Genomic DNA, 21,828 nt, shown 5'->3' on the forward strand with positions numbered 1-21,828 from the left:
TTTGGATCTATGAATTAAATAGCACATAAGTATCGTGAGAGCCTTACAGTTCATGTTTCTAGGTCTCTCAAATCCTCTTTCAGAACAGTGTATGCCTTTCTGAACAACCGTATCATTTTTTAAACTGAATTTTAAGAATTATATTTTTCCAATTACAAAACATGGCTCCCATTGCCAAATGATGATATTGTGATACAACAGCTAACCTCTGCAAGTGCTCACGTTAACACTTTGTCCAGAAATGTCAATGACCTTAAAACATAGAAGCACATTTCACAATGAAAATTGTACTTATTCAGCAATATGTAATATTTAGCCCTCGCCCAGTTATCGACTTTTGCATAATAAGCCACCTCAAAACTTAAGTGACCCGAAACAAGCTATTATTTCTTATGGTTTTATGGACTGACGGGGGGGTATTTTTTTTGTGGGAGTGACTGGGTTTGTGGACTGACTCTTACACAGGCAAAGTTCTCTCTTAGAATCTTTCTTGAAGTTGCGGTCAGTTGGGTGCAGCTGAAGTCGCCTAGGTTTCCAAAATGGCTTACTCACATGGCTGGCAGTTCCTGTCGGCTGTTTGCGGAGCGCCCTTCTGTGGCGTCTCCACGTGACCTCGGGTCCTCACAGCATGGTGGTTGGTTCCAAGAGATGTAGGCAAAAACTGCAAGGTTTCTCACCACCTAGTCTCAGAAGTCCTAGAATATCACCTCTGCCGCATTCTATTAGTCAAGCAGGTCATTGTGGCCAACCCAGATTCAAAAGAAGGGAAGTTAGGCTCTACCTGTCGATGTAAAGAGCAGCACATGTATATGGGGAGGGAAGAAACTGAGGATAACCGTCTCGGAGGCTACCTTACCACACCATTATTCCAACTAATGCACATTATGCTTTAGATGGATAGTCCCAGCTTTTTTTTTTCCTTCTAAAAATCAAGTTAGGCACAAAAATACTCAATGAAAATGTAAGCACTATTAAAAAAAACTCTGCAGAAAAATCACACTTGATGCCTAGGTCCAGTTCAATTCCACACATCAGTGGAACTCTACGCTTATAACCCTAAATACAGTGAAACAGGATTTCATTCCACATAAGACTTTTGTCTATTTTCCTATAGGATAATGTACCCACCCAATAAATTTGTCAAACGTATGAGATCCAACTTATTTTAAGTTGTCACCTCTTACTCTCAAAACCTAGGGAAATTCAGGGAACCACTCCTCAGATCCTAGAATGCCTGGACCCGAAGTCCTACTTTTAGGACCATCATTTGGCATGCCGAAACAGTATACCTAACCAAGAAGCTGAAAACGTTCTTTGCTGGTGATTTTAAGAGAGCTGACTAGCTCAAGAGCAGAGCTGCACAGAGAGTAAGAAGGGGAGGCACTCTGCCAAGGGGGTTGATGGCCATCAGGAAGAATTTCCACAGAGAAAAAGGGGAAAGAAAGGGCGAAAAGAACGATGTCAGTGCCTGGAAAGAAAGTTATTTTTCAAATGGTCTGATTTTCCCTTTTACAGAGAAAAGGGAGCTTACTGTGATAGAATAAGCATGTTCCATTTCATGCAGGTATGTTTTCTGAGCCAAAGAAAATACAATGGTATCTTAAAGCCATTTATCTTAAACAATTCATTTGCAGGCCATACAAAATCCCCCAAGCAATATGTGGGTTCTAAAAACAATAAAAGATTTAGTAATTCCAAAACAAAATTAAAGATGTTTTCAAATAATGGCAATGCGCCAGATCCTCTTGTCCCTACATCACAAAAGCTGATGAAGTTTAGAAAAACAAAAATTTTTTAAATTAAGTTTTCTCTAAAATTGTAATAAACTTAAAAATTATTGAATTTTTAAAAATCTTTTCCTCTTACCTAGATATAAAAACAGAAACAGCTGAGCATGTTCTTCACATACTTAGCCTGCACAAGTGTGAACCGGCAACACCTTCCTCTCCTCTACTTGCTCTCTCTACATTGACTACCTACTCTTCCTGTCTGTGGGAACTCCCCATCCCCCAAAGCACCCCTTCTAGGATCTCAGGTTCAGCCCCGTCCCTACTTTTCACCACCTACGTGTACTACACACCCAGACTTTGTCAAGACTCTTTCAAAGCTGTCTCTCATACAAGTTCCCTACTTTCAAATCCCAAGGCTGCCTGGTGTGGGTGCTCTGTCTCGTTCAGCCGCTTCTGGCATGCCTGCCTCGGGGCCCCCGCCTCCATTCCTGCCTCAATTCACTCTCAAGGATGACTTCAGAGCAACCTTTCCAAAAGAGAGCCAACGATGTGACCCACCCCTCAAAGTAAGACACACCACTCAAAACAAGATATGTTTCCAGGATTGAGACCAACTCCTCGGTCCTAGCCTGTCTCAGCTGCAGTCAGACTTCAACGTGCATCCTCGGACTTGGTCCCAGGGGACAGGCCACCCTAACTGGATCTGTACGTACTGCTCTCACTTTGTCCGTGTGGTTACATGTGCCCAGCATACCCTCCTCTACCGTCCTCAGAGCTCAGCTCAAACGCCACCCTCTCTCTCCAGCATTTCTGGAATCAACTCGCCTACCCGCTACCTGATTCAGCAGACCTGCTTCTGCATCTGTCGCCTAAGTTTTTTAGGCATGCCTCATAATGTGTTCATGAGGATTCCAAGCTGGCTCTCTTCCTTAAAAGACCTCGTTCTGTTCTTAACCAAGGCTACCTTGAGAATTCTATCCCATGCTCCTGGAGCTAGGGAGCTCCTTCTTGCCTCTTCTTCCCCTTGACATCTGCTGGTCAATCCCCCTCCTCCAACATCTTCACCCATAAGAAATTAACGCTCTTCTTTTTCCTTCAACATCAAGCTTACATTGCTCCCACATGATTCACCAGCTGGATGCTGTGGTCTGAATTTTTGCATACTTTACAAATTGCTACAACGCTGTACCACCCCGAAGCCTCCAGATAAATCCAGAACTGCCTGATGTCCAAGACACCCACTCCAGTCTGGCCTTGGAGACCCAGGGTCTCACTACAAGGTGTCTAAAGAAAGTGCAACGTGCACACATTTATAAACCCGCCAAACATCTGAACTGCGTAAGGATCAGGGATAGGAAGTTTCATGAAAGAAAATTAACAAAATATAAAATGACATAAGAGACTGGCCATTACTCTTAACCACTGGCAATTAATTCCATTTTAATATTTTTAATAACTAATCTGGTTGTTCCTACAAACAAGGCTGGAGACTCAGCTGTGATCCTAGAACACTGAAACCTGTGTAAGCCAATTGGGTGTTTTAACTGGTGTTCCAAAGGCAAGGTTTCTGGAATAACTTTCTAATTGGTCCAGGTGTTTTCCATGTTGAACATCAAAAGTGATTAAATGAGACATGAAGCTTTCTGTGGTAAAAGGTTACAAAAAACAATTTCTTTGAACTTAATGTTTACAAAACGGATACTTATGAGCACTTATGTTAACTCACTGACAGCCAGTGTTTTGGCTCAATGTGTCTTAACAACATAAACCTGAGGTCCCTGATTTTCACGTGATCTATAGTTCCTAAGTATAATGTACTAAAATGGACTTGAGATATTACACATAAAGAGTTAAGAAATGATATTTATACCTCAGATATAGTTTAGGGTGGTCAAGAAGACCTTTTAGACAAAAGACAACAGAGATGGGGTGGGGGGGCAGTGGTCCTGGAACTATGTCTGGAGCATCTCCAAGCCTAAAAGTCCCAGGAAAATTAATATTATCACTGAGGCTGTTTTATAAGTCTTGGGTGAAGCCACAGTGTCCAAACTAAGACAACTGTCCAACCCCACCCTAAAGGGGCCCTACTCCTTCCCCAAAGCTGTCTCCTTCATCACCCAAGAGAGAAGGTGGATGAGGAGAGAACCTACAGAGAGAGATAAGGAACTGCTCACAAGGCCAACACCCTCACTGAAGCTCACCCCCTACCCCACTCAGGTCTAGTGCTGAGTAACAAGCACCAGCTGACAGACAAAGGCAAAGACCACTTCTGTGGCAAAGACATGCAGGGTCTGCTAAAACCTGATGATGGAGCAGAACTACTGTGGAATCCCCTGGCCCTCCAGGCCTCCCACTAAGATCATGGAAATGGCAGACCACTGGGGGAGGAGATGAAAGTCTACGGTAACTATAGCAACAACATAACCCAAATCCAGCGTAACTACTTACTGGATTAGCTCAACCTCTCGTATTAAGGGCCTGGCAGAAGAAGAGGTGTGCCTACTTCCAGGTATAAATAGTATTTACCTCAGTCTATGCTATTCTTTCACATGCAGTAATAGGCACTCAATCAAAATTCTGTGTGACACACAAAAAGCAAACCCTCCCCCAACCCATTACCAAGAGACAGAATAGAGGACACAACGAGACTGGAAGATGGCCCAGATGGTGGAACCACCTGAGAATTTAAATAACTGTAATTAATATTGTTGAAGAATCCAGTGATAAGGTGAACAACGTGCATGAACAAATGGGCAACTGCAACAGAGACATGGAAGCTATTTTTAAAAAGCCAAATGGAACTATTAGAAATGAAAAACATGATGATATCAGAGATGAAATCCTTCAATGTGCAGACTGAGCACAGTAGAGGAAAGAATCAGTGAAACTGAAAACACTCCAAGAGAAATTAGAAACACAAAGATACAAAGAGACAAACAGAACAGAACTACCAAGAGCTATGGGACTATATCAAACAGCCCAACGTATGTAACTGGCACCTTATTAGAAAAAGAGAAGTAGAAAGGGACCAAAGAAATATTTGGGGAAAAAAGCTGAGAAGTTTCCCAAATTTAGTAATAATAAACCAGAAATATAAGCAGGATGAATGAAGAAGGACATATCTAGTACATCAGAGTCTAAGTGCTGGAAACCAAAAATAAAGAGAATATACTGTAGGAAATGAATAAATTACCTGCCCTCGCCTTGAGTCCTGGCCTCTCCGTGAAAGACTAATGACTGTTTAGCCTTTGAGCAAAATTTAGATTTTAGCAAAATCATCTCCCACGCTTGGGGCCCTTGCTGGACCCAATAAATAATCTCCAAAGTGAAGGACTTTGTGTTCCTTCCCTAAGGCGTCTGTGTGGTTTCACAGAATGCAAATGGGGGGGGGGCTGGCGTGGCATGCAATTTTGTGTTGTCTCACCAAAACTTCTCAAAGACTCAACCTGCTGAATGATACAGTTGTTGTAATGGAATTAAAAGCTTTTGATAAAAGAACAAAAAAAAATGTCTGGAGTTAGAGCTATCTAAATACTAAATGTAAGGTGAATAAAAGATTGAAACTGAAAAGTGTTACAATCCAAACGTAATGTTATCTTTTGAATTGAGTCTTACAAACCCAAATAATATTGGAAAAATATAAGCTTTCAGAGACTGTTCCTCTGCAATGCTTTTTAAAAAGTCTCTTTTGGTTCTTGATGTTAACTTGACTGCATTAGCTAATAACATTAACTAGCTTTTGAAAAGTTGCTGATATGCTAAGAACATCTGTAATGCTTAGGAAACAGGATTTCAAAATGATGCAGTCTGTATAAATAATGAGTGAAAAAGAAAAATTTAAAAAGTGTTTGAAGCAAAATCCCAAAGGCCTCTTTGTACCTCTTTACCCTCTTCCTTTGCTAGTACTCTCTACTAATTGTATGGGATTCTGTCTAAAATCTTGGGGCTTCTAGTCGAGGCCTTCTCTGGTGTTCCCTTAGTCACAGGCTGGGATTTGTTTTCTTTTTGTGAAGTCAGTGCCTGAGAGCTGCTAAAAAGATACCAACAGCACCTGGACACCCTGAGGCATTCCGGGATCCTGGACTCAAGGCCCAAATATTCAAAGGAACATGAGACTTTTAAATAAATTTTAAATGAACTTCTGGGTTCATTACTGCAGTTTGCTTAGTTTGAAAATATACAGGAAAGTATATCAGAGTCAGTGGAATAAGAAAATATTTAATTGAATTAACTGAATAAAAGGCATTGTAGTGTGTGCATAGTAGGTGAGGGGGTGGTCTCTGAAGCCAGACTACCTGGGTTCCAATCTCGACTCTGCTACTCACTTGCTTGTGCCTCAGTTTCTCATTTTTAAAGAAGAGATCATAATAATACCTACCTCGCAGAGGCTTAAGTGAATTGTTAAATGCATTAATGAATTGTTGTGAGGCTTACATGAAGTAATAAATGTGAACTTCTAGAATACTGTACCTGGCATGTGATTAGTGGCCTTTGTATTTAACTATTAGTATTATTCTCATTAATAAACTTTATGTTAAAACAAAGTAAAAGCCAAAATAGGTGAATTGGAAATATCATATCACCCTTTCCTGAGAAAACACAAAAGGTAATTTTTTTCTCTGCAGTAATTTGAACAGTCTCTTCTGAGGTATAATTATAGAGTACCAGATTTTGGTTAACCTCATGAGTTTTGATAAGAGAAACCAGGGCTCCTTTGCCTGTTGGTTGATATCTTCAAAACACATTACTGGCACTACTGTGACAACTGCACACACATAAAACAACCTCCTAAACTAAACTAACTTAAACGTCTTTAATAGGGCTCGCTGTGAAATAAATATTTTGAGTATGTACATTTAAGTCATGTTGTGAACAGTAACATTTGTCTAATCCTTTATGGTCTATGAAGGAATTTTATATTTAGCCATTACTCCAGTTCCTAAATCCATATACTATGAATATGACATTTTATATCATATGAGAAACGCAATGTGGACTTGCTCTAATGAACACAGAAGCCTCCTCTCTCCTCCACCACAAAGAGGAGTATTTTCTTAACAGGACCTCAGAGGTTATCTTTTATGGCCTACAGAACTGAAGTGGAAAGCTAGCATATTATTACACTGGAAAGGTATTATTATTATGTGTTTTCTCTCAAGTTTCATTTTACAGCTCAGGTAAAAAGTGAAATCCAAGAGACGCCTAAATTAGAATTGCTCTTAAGGGGATTAGGCATGTCTCTTAAAATTTGAAAAAATATGGCATTTACATACAGACCATAAGGACTTTTAAAAGACCAAGCTGAACAGAGCTGTGTGAAAGTTAATGCAGTGAAAAGATGGGACAGAGCAAAATCAAGAAGAGCTGTTTAAAAACAACATCAAATTTTCAAGTGGAAAGTTCACATAAAGTATCTAATTGTGTCCTAACCTGAACAGTGAGCTAAGAAATGTAGCTGCATGGAAGGTGAGCCACTCATTTATTTTTATAGCATGTGAGGCAGATGCTTGAGTCTGAAAAAGCCATAAGTAACAGAATGACAAGAGTCCAGTGAGAGGTGCTGACAGCAGAGGCACAAAGGGCATCCTCGGAAAAAAAGAATGAAAGACAGCACCGGGCACGCCCTGTAGAGCAAGAAGCTGTCCTTCCTTGTTTGCCACCTCCCATGATAATTCAAATTATTTTCAATGTCTTTCTTGCAAGTATACTTGCTCATATGCATTAATTAATGGTCACATGCTGACAGGCACACCTCTGTTCAAGAAGTGCTGGCATCTGGATTACTGGCAAATATTCTTCAGACAGCATCCTTGTATTTTTCAGTATTAAAATGCTACATTCTATTTACTTGGCAGTGTGTCATTTATAACTCCTATTACTCCTAAAAACTGGTTCACAATTCAAAGAATGGGGATGCTTTGGGAGTTTCAATTTCTGTTTCTTTCTTTGTTGTGTCTAAAAAAATTATTCCCAAATGTTCATCATAAATATAAATGTATGATTTTGGATATACCACCTTTCTTTTCTCAGGTAAAGTTAAAACTTTTTAAAATAAGTATGGATTTTATAATAAATATTAATGAGAGAGAATATAATCTTACCCTGGTGTGAGTACGAATGTGCATCTTCAGCCCGTCATTTTTACTGAATCCTTTTTCACAGTAAGGGCATTGATACGGACGCTCACCTACAAGACAAAGGAAAGCTTCCCGTCAGAAAAATCGAAAGCAGCAAAGCAGGCATGTACCATCACTCCTCCCGCACCAGATCCTGGCCACCACAAACTCTCTTGCACTGCCAAGAAAAGGCTCAGGCACAGCAGGGCCAACACCTGGGGCAGCTCAGGGTGGTGGACGAGGCTTTCCCTCCTGCAGAGAGGCTGTGAGCCCAGAGCAATTCCAGCACTCAGAAACAAGCAACATTCAGGCTCGCTCCATTTTCCTTTTAATATTTGAGCCCAAATTAAATCTAATTTTAAGAACCTGTTAAAAAGATTTCGTATCAGTCAATTTGTTCTGTCACTATACTGCACATTATAGGGATCACTGTTTCACTGATACTTTGTTTTTTAAAAAAGATTTCAGAGGCTAAAGGCTCTTTGGTGGGGCTAATGGCAGACTCCCAGAGGGCTCATGCCAAGGAGTACGACCCAGAACTTCTGCTGCCAGTGTCCTTGTCCCTGCGGTGAGCCACAGCCATCCCCTGCCTCTGCAGGAGGCCTAACAACACTAGCAGATCACCACGGAGCTCTGAGAAGAGTTCCCTGTGCTATACACCATGTGGCTGACAGGGTCTTGGTGCTCCAGCCGGGTGTCAGGCCTGAGCCTCTGAGGTGGAAGAGCCGAGTTCAGGACACTGGTCCACCAGAGACCTCCCAGATTCACGTAATATAAAACGGTGAAAGCTCTCCCAGAGATCTCCATCTCAATGCTAACAGCCAGCTCCACTCAACGACCAGCAAGCTACAGTGCTGGATACCCTATGCCAAACAACTAGCTAGACAAGAACACAACACCACCCATTAGCAGAGAGGCTGCCTAAAATCACAATAAGGTCACAGACACCCCAAAACACATCGCCAGACGTGGTTCTGCCCACCAGAAAGACAAGATCCAGCCTCATCCTCCAGAACACAGGCACCAGTCCCCTCCACCAGGAAGCCTCCACAGCCCACTGAACCAACCTTACCCACTGGAGGCAGACACCAAAAACAATGGGAACTATGAACCTGCAGCCTGCAAAAAGGAGACCCCAAACACAGTAAGTCAAGCAAAATTAGAAGACAGAGAAACACACAGCAGATGAAGGAGCAAGGTAAAAATCCACCAGAGCAAACAAATGAAGAGGAAACAGGCAGTCTACCTGAAAAAGAATTCAGAGTAATGATACTAAAGATGATCCAAAATCTTGGAAACAGAATGGAGAAAATACAAGAAACGTTTAACAAGGACCTAGAAGAACTAAAGAGCAAACAAACAAAGATGAACAACACAATAAATGAAATTAAAAACTCCCTTGAAGGAATCAATAGCAGAATGACTGAGGCAGAAGAATGGATAAGTGACCTGGAAGATAAAATAGTGAAAATAACTATTGCCGAGCAGAATAAGAAAAAAGAATGAAAATAACTGAGGACAGTCTCGGAGACCTCTGGGACAACACTAAATGCACCAACATTTGAATTATAGGGGGCCCAGAAGAAGAAGAGGACAAAAAAAGGAACTGAGAAAATATTTGAAGAGATTATAGTTGAAAACTTCGCTATTATGGGAAACGAAATAGTCAATCAAGTCTAGGAAGCATAGAGAGTCCCATACAGGACAAATCCAAAGAGAAACACGCCAAGACATACATTAATCTAACGATCAAAAATTAAATACAAAGAAAAAATATTACAAGCAGCAAGGGAAAAGAAACAAATAATATACAAGGGAATCCCCATTAGGTTAGAGCTGATCTTTGAGGAAAAACTCTGCAAGTCAGGAGGAAGTGGTAGGACATATTTAAAGTGATGAAAGGAGAAAACCTACAACCAACATTACTCTACCCAGCAAGGATCTCATTCAGATCCGACGGAGAAATTAAAACCATTACAGACAAGCAAAAGCAATGAGAATTCAGCACCACCAAACCAGCTTTACAACAAATGCTAAAGGAACTACTCTAAGTGGGAAACACAAGAGAAGGAAAAGACCTACAATAACAAACCCAAAACAATTAAGAAAATGGTAATAGCAACATACGTATCGGTAACTACCTTAAATGTAAATGGATTAAATGTTCCAACCAAAAGACACAGACTAGCTGAATGGATACAAAAACAAGACCTGTATATATGCTGTCTATAGGAGTCCCACTTCAACCTAGGGACACATACAGACAGAAAGTGAGGGGATGAAAAAAGATACTCTATGCAAATGGAAATCAAAAGAAAGCTGGAGCAGCAATTCTCATATTAGACAAAACAGACTTTAAAATAAAGACTATTACAAGAGACAAAGAAGGACACTACATAATGGTCAACAGATCAATCCAAGAAGAAGATATAACAACTGTAAATATTTATGCACCCAACATAGGAGCACCTCAATACATAAGGCAAATGTTAACAGCCAAAAAAGGGGAAATTGACAGTAACACAATCATAGTAGGGGACTTTAACACCCCAACTTTTTCACCAATGGACAGACCATTCAAAATGAAAATAAATAAGGAAACACAAGATTTAAATGATACATTAAACAAGATGGACTTAACTGATAGTTATAGGATATTCCATTCAAAAACAACAGAATACACTTGCTTCTCAAGTGCTCATGGAACATTCTCCAGGATACATCATATCCTGGGCCACAAAACAAGACTAGGTAAATTTAATAATATTGAAATCATATCAAGTATCTTTTCTGACCACAATGCTATGAGACTAGAGATCAATTACAGGAAAAAATCTGTAAAATATACAAACACATGGAGGCTAAACAATACACTACTAAATAACCAAGAGATCACTGAGGAAATCAAAGAGGAAATCAAAAAAATACCTAGAAAAAACTGACAATGAAAACATGACAACCCAAAATCTATGGGATGCTGTGAAGAAGTTCTAAGAGGGAAGTTTATAGCAATATAGTCCTACCTCAGGAAAAAAGAAACATCTCAAATAAACAACCTAACCTTACAGCTAAAGCAGTTAGAGAAAGAAGAATAAGAAAAAACCCCAAAGTTAGCAGAAGGAAAGAAATCATAAAGATCAGATCAGAATTAAATGAAAAATAAATGAAGGAAACGATAGCAAAGATCAATAAAACTTAAAGCTGGGTCTTTGAGAAGATAAACAAAATTGATAAACCATTAGCCAGACTCATCAAGAAAAAGGGAGAAGACTCAAATCAATAGAATTAGAAATGAAAAAGGAGAAGTAACAACTGACACTGCAGAAATATAAAGGATCATGAGAGATTACTACAAGCAACTATACGCCAATAAAATGGACAACCTGGACGAAATGGACACATTCTTAGAAAAGCACAACCTTCCGAGACTGAACCAGGAAGAAACAGAAAATATAAACAGACCAATCACAAGCACTGAAATTGAAAATGTAATTAAAAATCTTCCAGCAAACAAAAGCGCAGGACCAGATGGCTTCACAAGCAAATTCTATCAAACATTTAGAGAAGAGCTAACACCTATCCTTCTCAAACTCTTCCAAATATAGCGGAGGGAAGAACACTCCCAAACTCATTCTACAAGGCCACCATCACCCTGATACCAAAACCAGACAAGGATGTCACAAAGAAAGAAAACTACAGGCCAATATCACTGATGAACATAGATGCAAAAGTCCTCAACAAAATACTAGCAAACAGAATCCAACAGCACATTAAAAGGATCATACACCATGATCAAGTGGGGTTTTTCCCAGGAATACAAGGATTCTTCAATATATGCAAATGAACCAACGTGATACGCCATATTAACAAACTGAAGGAGAAAAACCATATGATAATCTAAATAGATGAAGAAAAACATTTCGACAAAATTCAACACCCATTTATGATAAAAACTCTCCAGAGAGCAGGCATAGAGGGAACCTACCTCAACGTAATAAAGGTCATATATGACAAGTCCACAGCCAACATCGTTCTCAATCGTGAAAAACTGAAACCATTTCCTCTAATTTCAGAAACAAGACAAGGTTGCCCACTCTCACCACTCTTATTCAATCAGATGACATGAGACTATACATAGAGAATCTTAAAGATGATACCAGAAAACTACTAGAGCTACTGAATAAATTTGGACACAAAATGAATGTACAGAAATCTCTTGCATTCCTATACACTAATGATGAAAAATATGAATGAGAAATTAGGGAAACACTCCCATTTACCACTGCAACAAAAAGAATAAAATACCTAGGAATAAACCTACCTAAGGAGACAAAAGACCTGTATCCAGAAAACTCTAAGACACTGATGAAAGAAATTAAAGATGATACAAACAGTTGGAGAGATATCATGTTCTTGGATTGGAAGAATCAACACTGTGAGAAAGACCAGACTTCCCAAAGCAATCTACAGATTCAGTGCAATTCCTCAAACTACCAATGGCATTTTTCACAGAACTAGAACAAAAAATTTCACACTTTGTATGGAAACGCAAAAGACCCCGAAGAGCCAAAGCAATCTTGAGAACGAAAAACGGAGCTGGAGGAATCAGGCTCCCTGACTTCAGACTATACTACAAAGCTACAGTAATCAAGACAGTATGGTACTGTCACAAAAACAGAAATGCAGATCAATGGAACAGGATAGAAAGCTCAGAGATAAACCCACCCACATATGGAAACCTTATCTTTGGTAAAGGAGGCAAGAATATACAATGGAGAAAAGACAGCCTCTTCAGTAACTGGTGCTGGGAGAACTGGACAGTTACATGTAAAATAATGAAATGAGAACACTCACTAACACCATACACAAAAATAAACTCAAAATGGATTAAAGACCTAAATATAAGGCCAGACACTGTAAAACTCTTAGAGGAAAACATAGGCAGAATGCTCTATGACAAAAATCACAGCAAGATCCTTTTTGACCCACCTCTTAGAGGAATGGAAATAAAAACAAATATAAACAAATGGGACCCAATGAAACTTAAAAGCTTTTGCACAGCAAAGGAAACCATGAACAAGACACAAAGACAACCCTCAGAATGAGAGAAAATATTTGTGAACAAAGCAACTGACAAAGAATTAACCTCCAAATTTACAAGCAGCTCATGCAGCTCTATGTTAAAAAAACAAATAATTCAATCCAAAAATGGGCAGAGGACCTAAATAGACATTTCTCCAAAGAAGATATACAGATTGCCAACAAACAAATGAAAGAATGCTCAACATCAATGGCCATCATCAAAAAAATCTAGAAACAATAAATGCTGGAGAGGGTGTGGAGAAAAGGGAACCCTCTTGCACTGTTGGTGGGAGTGTAAATTGATACAGCCACTATGGAGGACAGTATGGAGGTTCCTTAATATCTAAAAACAGAACTACGTTATGACCCAGCAATCCCACTACTGGGCATATACCCTGAGAAAACCATAATTCAAAAAGAGTCATGTACCACATTTTTCATTGTAGCACTAATTACAATAGCCAGGACATGGAAGCAACCTAAGTGTCCACTGACAGATGAATGGATAAAGGAGATGTGGCACATATATACAATGGAATATTACTCAGCCATAAAAAGAAACAAAATGAGTTATTTGTAGTGAGGTGGATGGACCTAGAGCTTGTCACACAGAGTGAAGTAAGTCAGAGAAAAACAAATACCATATGCTAACTCATATATATGGAATCTAAAAAAAGGTTCTGAAGAACCTCAGGGCAGGACAGGAATAAAGACATAGATGTATAGAATGGACTTGAGGACATGGGGAGGGGAAGGGTAAGCTGGGACGAAGTGAGAAAGTGGCATGGACATATATCAACTACCACATGTAAAACAGAGAGCTAGTGGGAAGCAGCAGCATATCACAGGGAGATCAGCTCGTTTCTTTGTGTCCACCTAGAGGGAGATGCAAGAGGGAGGGGATATATGGATATATGTTTATGTATAGCTGATTCACTTTGTTATACAGTAGAAACTAACACACCATTGTAAAGCAATTATACTCCAATAAAGACGTTAAAAAAAAAAAAAAGCCATCATCCTAAGTGGAAGAAGCCAGACTCAAAAGGCCACATATTATATGATTCCATTCATATGGAAGTCCAGAATAGGGACAGAAAGTAGATTAGTGGTTGTCTAGGGCTGGGGGTGGAGATGGGAAACACAGGAGTGATAGCTAACGGGTAATGTGTTTCTTTTTAGGGAGATGAAAATGTCCTAAAATTGACTGTAGGGATGGCCGCACATATCTATGAATATACTAAAAACAATATATTGTACACTTTAGGTAGATTGTATGATATGTGAATTATACCTCAATAAAGCTGTTTAAAAAAAAAGATTTCATAGTCTATCTCAGTTAAGGAGATGAGTTTTAAAAGAACTTCATAAAATTGGTGTATGTTAAACAGAACCACCTTCTGTTATAACTGAGTCGAGGTTATATCTAGAGATTATTATTTAGAAAACAGCCAAACCATTTTTTTTAAAACAAGCAAGCATACTCATACACATCACACTTTCTAAAAAATTCTACTGTAAGCTGACAAAAATATGACAAAATTTAATCTCCAGGAGGAATCTGAAGCTTCCCACTGGTCAAAGACTAATTATTCAGAATGGACAGTAACTCAGAATCACTCACTTACTGACTTTCATTTATTCATCGTTTCATTTATCGATTCTTTCATTTCCTTCTCAGAGACAGGCCTTTTGACAAGTAGTGTGCCGATCCTCTGCTCTCTCACATCCCATTTGATTCTCTTTCTCGTTCAATCACGTATTACTTGAGTTATGCCAGCGAACGCCCCCATCAGGTCAGCAATGAGCTCCTAGTGGCTCAATCCAATGGTCACTTTTCATCATGGCCTTCCCTGACCTCTCCCCAGTTGCTTCACAAAATGTCCAGCCACGTTCCTGGGCCTGGAGGCTGCATGGCACAGGGGGCCTCGCCCTGTTCTCTGAACCCTGTGTTGTTGGCAGTAACATCACATGGAAGCAACTGGGGCAGAGCTCCCAGCTCAGCAACTTACCCAGCTGCTCCTTGAGGAGCACCCAGGTCACTCCCTTTGAACTCTGTCTGAAGTGGGCACTGTGAGAGAATGACAACCACCCAAGATAGAAAAAACAAAAACCTAAAAATAACAATGGTAACACTAACGAGAATAAGACTCTAATGAATTATCCAGACTTGCCAATTTCTTCTGTGAGACAAAAATCAACTTTTGCACTAAGTAAATCAACCTGGATTCTTTACCTTATGGTTGTGAACTGGGAAGGTGTGGCTTTTCACACACATGCAAAATAAAGGCTTAGAGTCCAATTTATTTGAAAAACTATGAAAATATTTTATTTTAACCTTAAGTCGATAATATGTGTTTATCTTCATTCCAGATCTCTCTGTTGAACCTCTGTCTTGAGATATCCATACACCCACCCGGTATCTTCATTTGGATATCTCACAAACAACTCAAATTCAGCATTCCTGAGCTTTAGACTCTGATCCTATGTGTCCTGTACATCCTGTCCTGATTAGTTATACCACCATCATCCAGCTATCAAAAAAGAAACTTAAGTAGCCATTCAAGATGCCCTTTTTTTTACTCACTTCTCCCTACATCTAACCTCTGAAGTCATATTAATTTCACTTCTCTGATATTTCTAGAACTTTTTTCCTTGAAGGTGATGGCAAGAATGAAAATAATATTCATAGCATCAGCAGCAGGAGTAGTAGCAGGAACAGTTATTAATTGATTTCTTAATCATTAACCTTCAACCATGCACACACAGAGAAAAAGAACTGGAAGAAAACAGCAAGATGCTAATGCTTATGGGGCTAACTCCTGGATCATCGAAGTCCAGATAATGTTTTATTTTCTTCTTCATAAAGTATGAAAAGCAAAGTACTTTTTTAGATTTTCAAAGTAAGTGTTTTACATTAGTGATAAGAAGGCTAAAATGTTTAATTCCTATTTATCTATTAACAATCTAATCAATCTAGATAATAGATAAAGCATGGTAAACAGTAAAGTGGTTGACACGAAAAGTCGTTTCACAAATTTTTAGCAATCATAAATTAATTTAATATTCACAGCTATTCTCTTTGTATCACAGAGCTTTATGTGTGGTATTACTCTCCAAAGACAAATAGAATAGCCAGCACACACACACACAAAAAAAATCAAAGATTTACAGTCATCAGGTTAGTTATATGTTAATTAAACCTAATGTAGTATATTGAATTATTATTTTCTTTCATGATAGCCAAAATTGATTAAGCAAGGAACGAAATATAGATAATACTAAGGAATCTTAGAGAACGGAGCATAACAAATTCGTTCCCCATTTTACCTGGTGTCGTAATACAGAAATTTCCACTACAGACATGAGCTTTTTCTCCTCTTTTAGAATCTGATTGTTCTGAGTTTGAATAATGCTCATCTTCTCCTAGGTGTAACTCTGGGGAAGTCATGCAACCTCACTGAACCTCTGAAAAATGGGACCAAACATTCAGGTTTGTTTAAAGCAGTCTCTATGCCAGTTACCACATGACAAGTAGCACTCCCTTTCACTTACACGAGTGACCCCACGGGGACAATAAAAACATATGGTCACCTATTATGGATTGAATTGTGCCCCCCAAATTCACATGTTGCAGTCCTAACCCCAGTACCTGAGCATATGAATCTATCTGGAAATAAGGCTGTTGGAAATGTTACTAGAGTAGTCTGGGTCCCTAATCTTATATGGCTGGTGTCCTTTTAAGAACATGGCCTTGTAGAGACAGACAAACACAGGGAGAATGCCAGGTGAAGAGTGGAGTTATGCTGCCACAGCAAGGAACTACCAGAAGCCGGAAGAAAAGCCTGGAACAGATCCTTCCCTGGAGACTTCAGAGGGAGCACAGTCCTGCTAACACCTAGCCTCCAGAATGGCGGGACAACAAATTTTTGTTGTTTAAGCCACTCTGTGGTACTTTGTTACAGTCCTAGCACACTCATACAATCACCCTGCTCATAATGGAGGTGATTATTATCTTCACTGATGTCTGTCTGTCTGTCTGCTGTCTGCGAGGCCTGTGTAGACTGCTCAGGAGAGAAACTGGTACTCTAGACGGCCAGTGTTTCCACCCCATCCCCACTCCAACCCTGAGATCCAGCGATACCGAGGTGATAGGTTTGGGAAACTTGGGTTAAGTCCCACTCCACTCATTCATTCCACTACCCCAGGATGTAACTCCAGTTTTAAAGGATGTCACTGGGTAAATGGCTTTAATAAACAGAAGTTATTTGAAAACTAGAGTATGAGGTTTGCAAATCAGCCTAGGCTACATTAAGCTGCTACCCTCTCTACCCTTTGGCTGGAGCATGTTTAGGGCAAGCCTGCCTCTCTTAGACTCTGAAGACAAAGCTACCTGCTGTCCCACACAATCTAAAGCTGAAGGTTACGTGTATAAGTCAACATGCTGATAAACAGTAAAGTTATTTGTCTAATTTGCATATTAAAGACAAGCTGATATTCTTAGGGTTTTTTTTTTCACATTATGCATGTGATATTTTCCCTCATTAGTGCAAGTTATTGTGATGAGTAAGTTTCCAGGAAATATTTTTGTCTACATATAAAATTATCCTGGTATGAACAGGAATTTTCTTGAGTTAACTCTAAGAACACAGATCTTTTTTCTTGCTTGAACACTGCCAGTACATAGGTTCTGATGTACAATATGGTGCAAATCCAAGTAATGATTACTTTTAAATATCTGGTAGATTTAGATACTGACCGTTTACATTTTGCATAGGCTCACAGCATTGTTCAAATTCTGACTAACATGAAAATTAATCTTAAAACTAGCTAAAAAAATTGAGCTTAAAAACCTATGTAAATGGAAATAATATAAGCAACAGCTGAAACACACAGAGCCTACTAGTAGGCTCTGTTCTACGGTTCAGAATACTTAAGGTATATTAGTAATTTTGTTTCTTGTAACAACATTATGATCTAGGAATTCATATCTCTAGATTACAAATGAGGAAAGCAGGCACAGAAAAGATAAGTGATTTGCTCAAGATGACATAGCTATTAAATAGTGGAATCAGAATTTTAACCCTTAATCTTTAACTCTTATACCATAACATAAATTAATAATATGGCTAGTATTTTATATAAATTAGGTTAGACTTCCTAAAGTTACTGACAAAAACTCTGCTTCTTGCAATTACAGCTGACATTAACCAGATCTTTCTGACTGGTACACCGAGGCATTCTTTTAGTTACCAAAGCTCATCAGGAAAAAGTCAGGGGCAGGTTAGGAATGTATGTTGTATCTCAAAGCAGATCCCAAGCGGATGCAAATACTGACATAATATTAAACTATGCCTTGAGAACTACATACAGGTAACCACCTTCAACATTTAGAAGGGAAAAACAGTACTGCCAAATATCCCATACTACACTATGAGATTTAGCTACCAGTAGTTAGATTCAATAAGCATAGTAACATAAATAATACTGAAATGTACTTAACAGCAAAATTTCTCATTTGACTAAGGAAAATAGATGAGTTCTTCACATCTGCTTCTTTCTTTAAATTATGTTCTGACACTGAATATCATTAAAGTCCACTTGTGTTTTCTTCAAAAACATCAAGGAACATACAGAAACATGATGACAACTGTAAAAGGTTGATTTTAAGCTGATTTTACAAGGTGCCACAAAGTAGGTAGTCCATGAAGCTAATTTATTCATTCATTAAATAGATATTTTTTGGGCACATACCATCTTCTAGTTACTGTCCTGGGCTTTGGGAATGCAGTTGCGAATAGATTCACAAAATCACTGCCTCTTCAATTTTACTAGTGTAAATGAGAAAGACAAGTAAACATTAAGAAAAAAACATAAGATAATTCCAGATACTGACATTGTAGGAAGAAAATAAAACAAGGAGATAGGTTTAAGAAAGACCTCTGGTGGGAGTGCACATAGGTTTAAGAAAGACCTCTGGTGGGAGTGCACATAGGTTTAAGAACCTGGTGGGACTGCACAGGAAAAGGACTTAGGAAAAGGTCATTAGGAAAGGCAAAAGAATTGAATGAATGTGGTACCTAGATGTCAATTCAAGCACACTTTTTTGTAACCCTTAATCACTGAACTGGAAGCATTTTAGCTTACTGGACTTGAAATAGGTGCCTCCAAATTCTCACTGTTGGCACACCTGAGACAGAAGAAGCTTAGAAGTATTTGAAATATGCAAGAGGGGCTGTGTGGATATTCAGAAAAGAGCTCCAGAAAATTGCAGATGGCCTTCCAAAGGCAGCTGGTGGTAATGAAAGGGGACATCTGGGTGCCACATGTAAGACTTTACCAGAGTCTAGCCTGGTCCCCAAATAAGCTACCTTGAGTCTTTTACAAAGAAAATGCATTATGACCACAACCATCCACTGGCAAGTATGGGCAAAAACAATAGGAAAAAAAATCTGATTCTAGTTTAATATATGCCATTAGTATTATAATTTATTGACTTTACCATTGTTTTGTGTAATATAATTAAACACATCAGAAGAATTCCAGGCCTCACTAAAGGATTAACATACTAATATTAAAACAATATCTTAAAATATGTGAAGGGAATTCAGGTTAGCATGAATCTTCAGGATAAAAGGAAAGATCTTAAAGCCATTAAACCACTGAATATCCATCTATTGCCATGTAATCACCCCAACGTCCATCTTGAACAAATCCTTTCTAAAGATCTATGTTTACACAACATGAAATTACTAAAGAAAATATTGCAAACTTTGATATCCCTATGTTAGATATCTTGATATTCTTAAATTTAGACCATGGATTTAATTTTAGATATGATCTTGATCACTCTATTAGAAGCTCAGAAATCAAATATCATTTCATACCACTAAACACACTGAATGCAAAAAACTTAGTAATATTGACTGTTATCAATTTTTTAAAGTTTTTTTTGATGTGGTCCATTTTTAAAGTCTTTATTGAATCTGTTACAATATTGCTTCTGTTTTATGTTTTGGTTTTTTGGCCATGAGGCATATGGGATCTTAGCTCCCCGACCAGGGATCGAACCCATACCCCCTGCACTGGAAAGCGAAGTCTTAACCACTGGACCGCCAGGGAAGTCCCTTTACCACAATTTTTTAAAAAGCGTATGGCCAATGAGCCCTATACTTTGAGAGATTTTTAAATAAGTGGAAAAGTTTACTACATAATGTATGTTTTAAGACTTTTTGATTAAAATAAAAACAGATTATTTCCAGAAAGCATTTTAATAATAATAACTTTTATTCTGTTAGTATATTTTTAAAAACCTATATAGATTTCAGGGAACTCCCATAAATCTCTGAAAATATGAAAAACTGTACATACAGAGAAAATGCAATTTAAGATGGAATAAGGTCAAACTCTAATTTTCGATGAATCCAAATTAATGTTTAAATAGTTAAATTACATAATGTTTAAGGATTTTGGAGCCATAGTTTTAATTTTTACTTTGATTTTTCTAAAATTAAGTTTTGGACACGGCCACTTTCAAATGAAAAAGCAAACCTCAGAAGTGTATGTTTCATGAAAAATACTCTAAGATGGTTCCATATGGTTGAACTTCAAAATATATATATTATACGGGAATTGCTTAGAACTTTATATTTGATTTTCACAAATATCATGGGACTGGCTTATTCTGCTATTGTGGACTAAGGAAACTGTTACAAAACATCAAAGTCACTCATTCTAAATGAAAATTAAACCAAAAATATAATTGTGTAAGCACTACCCAATCATTTTTTCCAATTCCACCATTCCAGACCCCTCAACCTATGAAGCGTCTAATAAATTAGCAGCGCACCACAGAGAGAAGTGAAATGCTATGCTGGCTAATGGGAGCAGCTCAAGTTCATTCTTGGCAACTTGCTATGAACTGAAATACTTTTCCTCTGCAGCAAAGAGAGTCACGACACCCCACTGACCTCACTGAACCCCACATTGTTAGTCTTGGAATACTATTCATCAAATCCTGTGGCATTTCACTTGCCATCTTCAAAAAAGAAAGACAACAAAATCTGAACTTTACATTTGATATTCTACTTTTAAAAGTTTAAAGAGTTTACTACTGTAAGGAAGTGGATCATAAAATGTAAAAATCAAAAGATGACTGAGGGGACCTTTGTTTTGGCCACCTGAATCAAAATAAATTGAGTCTTTTTTAAAAAGTGCAAGTTTCTATGGAGCTCCAAAACAGTAAAAGATGCATTGTTTTCCTTAAGAGTCTTCAGTTACGGTATCCCACCCTCATCTCTGAAAGATGCCACATCAAGTGAGGTGAGGTTCCCTGGGAAGAAGAAAAATAGGAGAGCCATGTGTCCACTAAGTTTCTAGTCTGAAATAATAAAGAGCCAGACCTACTTATGGGTGGAGGGCAAAACAAAAAACAGTTTTACTGATGCAGACAAAACAGGATATGACATGCAGAATACGAAAGGACAACAGTTAACTAGGAAGAGAAAGTAAAAGGTTTCCTACTCAGGATGCCCTGGCTTGGGCCAACCAAGTATGTAAATGACACCCATTACATGTCATTTTGTCTGAAGGGAGCAAGACACCTTCCTCAGGTCCTTGATATGGGTGCTGATAGAAGCAAAGTGGATTGTTTAATAGGAGAAACCTCAGCACAATCCAGACACTGAGGAAGTTTCAAAGGTTCTGACCAGAAAGAAAAACTCCTACATGAGTTCTCCACACTGCTGTGTGAAGAGACACTTTACAGTAAGGTTGGTAAGTAAAATAAGGTAATCACTGATCTGGTTTTGCTGTTAGGGAGTCAGATTTTGGTGGGAAAATCAATCTTTTCACCCAGTAGTTTTCCGTTTTTAGGAATTTCTACCAGAAGTTTTATTTAA

The 21,828-nt window shown here is 38.5% G+C and overlaps 1 protein-coding gene across 2 annotated transcripts in view; it reads right to left on the reverse strand.

Moving 5' to 3' along the window:
- Window positions 1-21,828, reverse strand: part of PRDM5 (PR/SET domain 5) — a 201,486-nt gene that overhangs the window by 37,850 nt on the left and 141,808 nt on the right. For both annotated transcript variants that reach the window (XM_024745141.1, XM_024745139.1), the window contains one exon: window positions 7,832-7,917. In XM_024745141.1, the coding sequence (XP_024600909.1) occupies window positions 7,832-7,917 (86 nt within the window). The remainder of the gene's footprint in view (window positions 1-7,831; window positions 7,918-21,828) is intronic.

This window comes from Neophocaena asiaeorientalis, unplaced genomic scaffold, assembly GCF_003031525.2.
Source record: "Neophocaena asiaeorientalis asiaeorientalis breed wild unplaced genomic scaffold, Neophocaena_asiaeorientalis_V1.1 scaffold65, whole genome shotgun sequence".
Classification (NCBI taxonomy): Eukaryota; Metazoa; Chordata; class Mammalia; order Artiodactyla; family Phocoenidae; genus Neophocaena; species Neophocaena asiaeorientalis.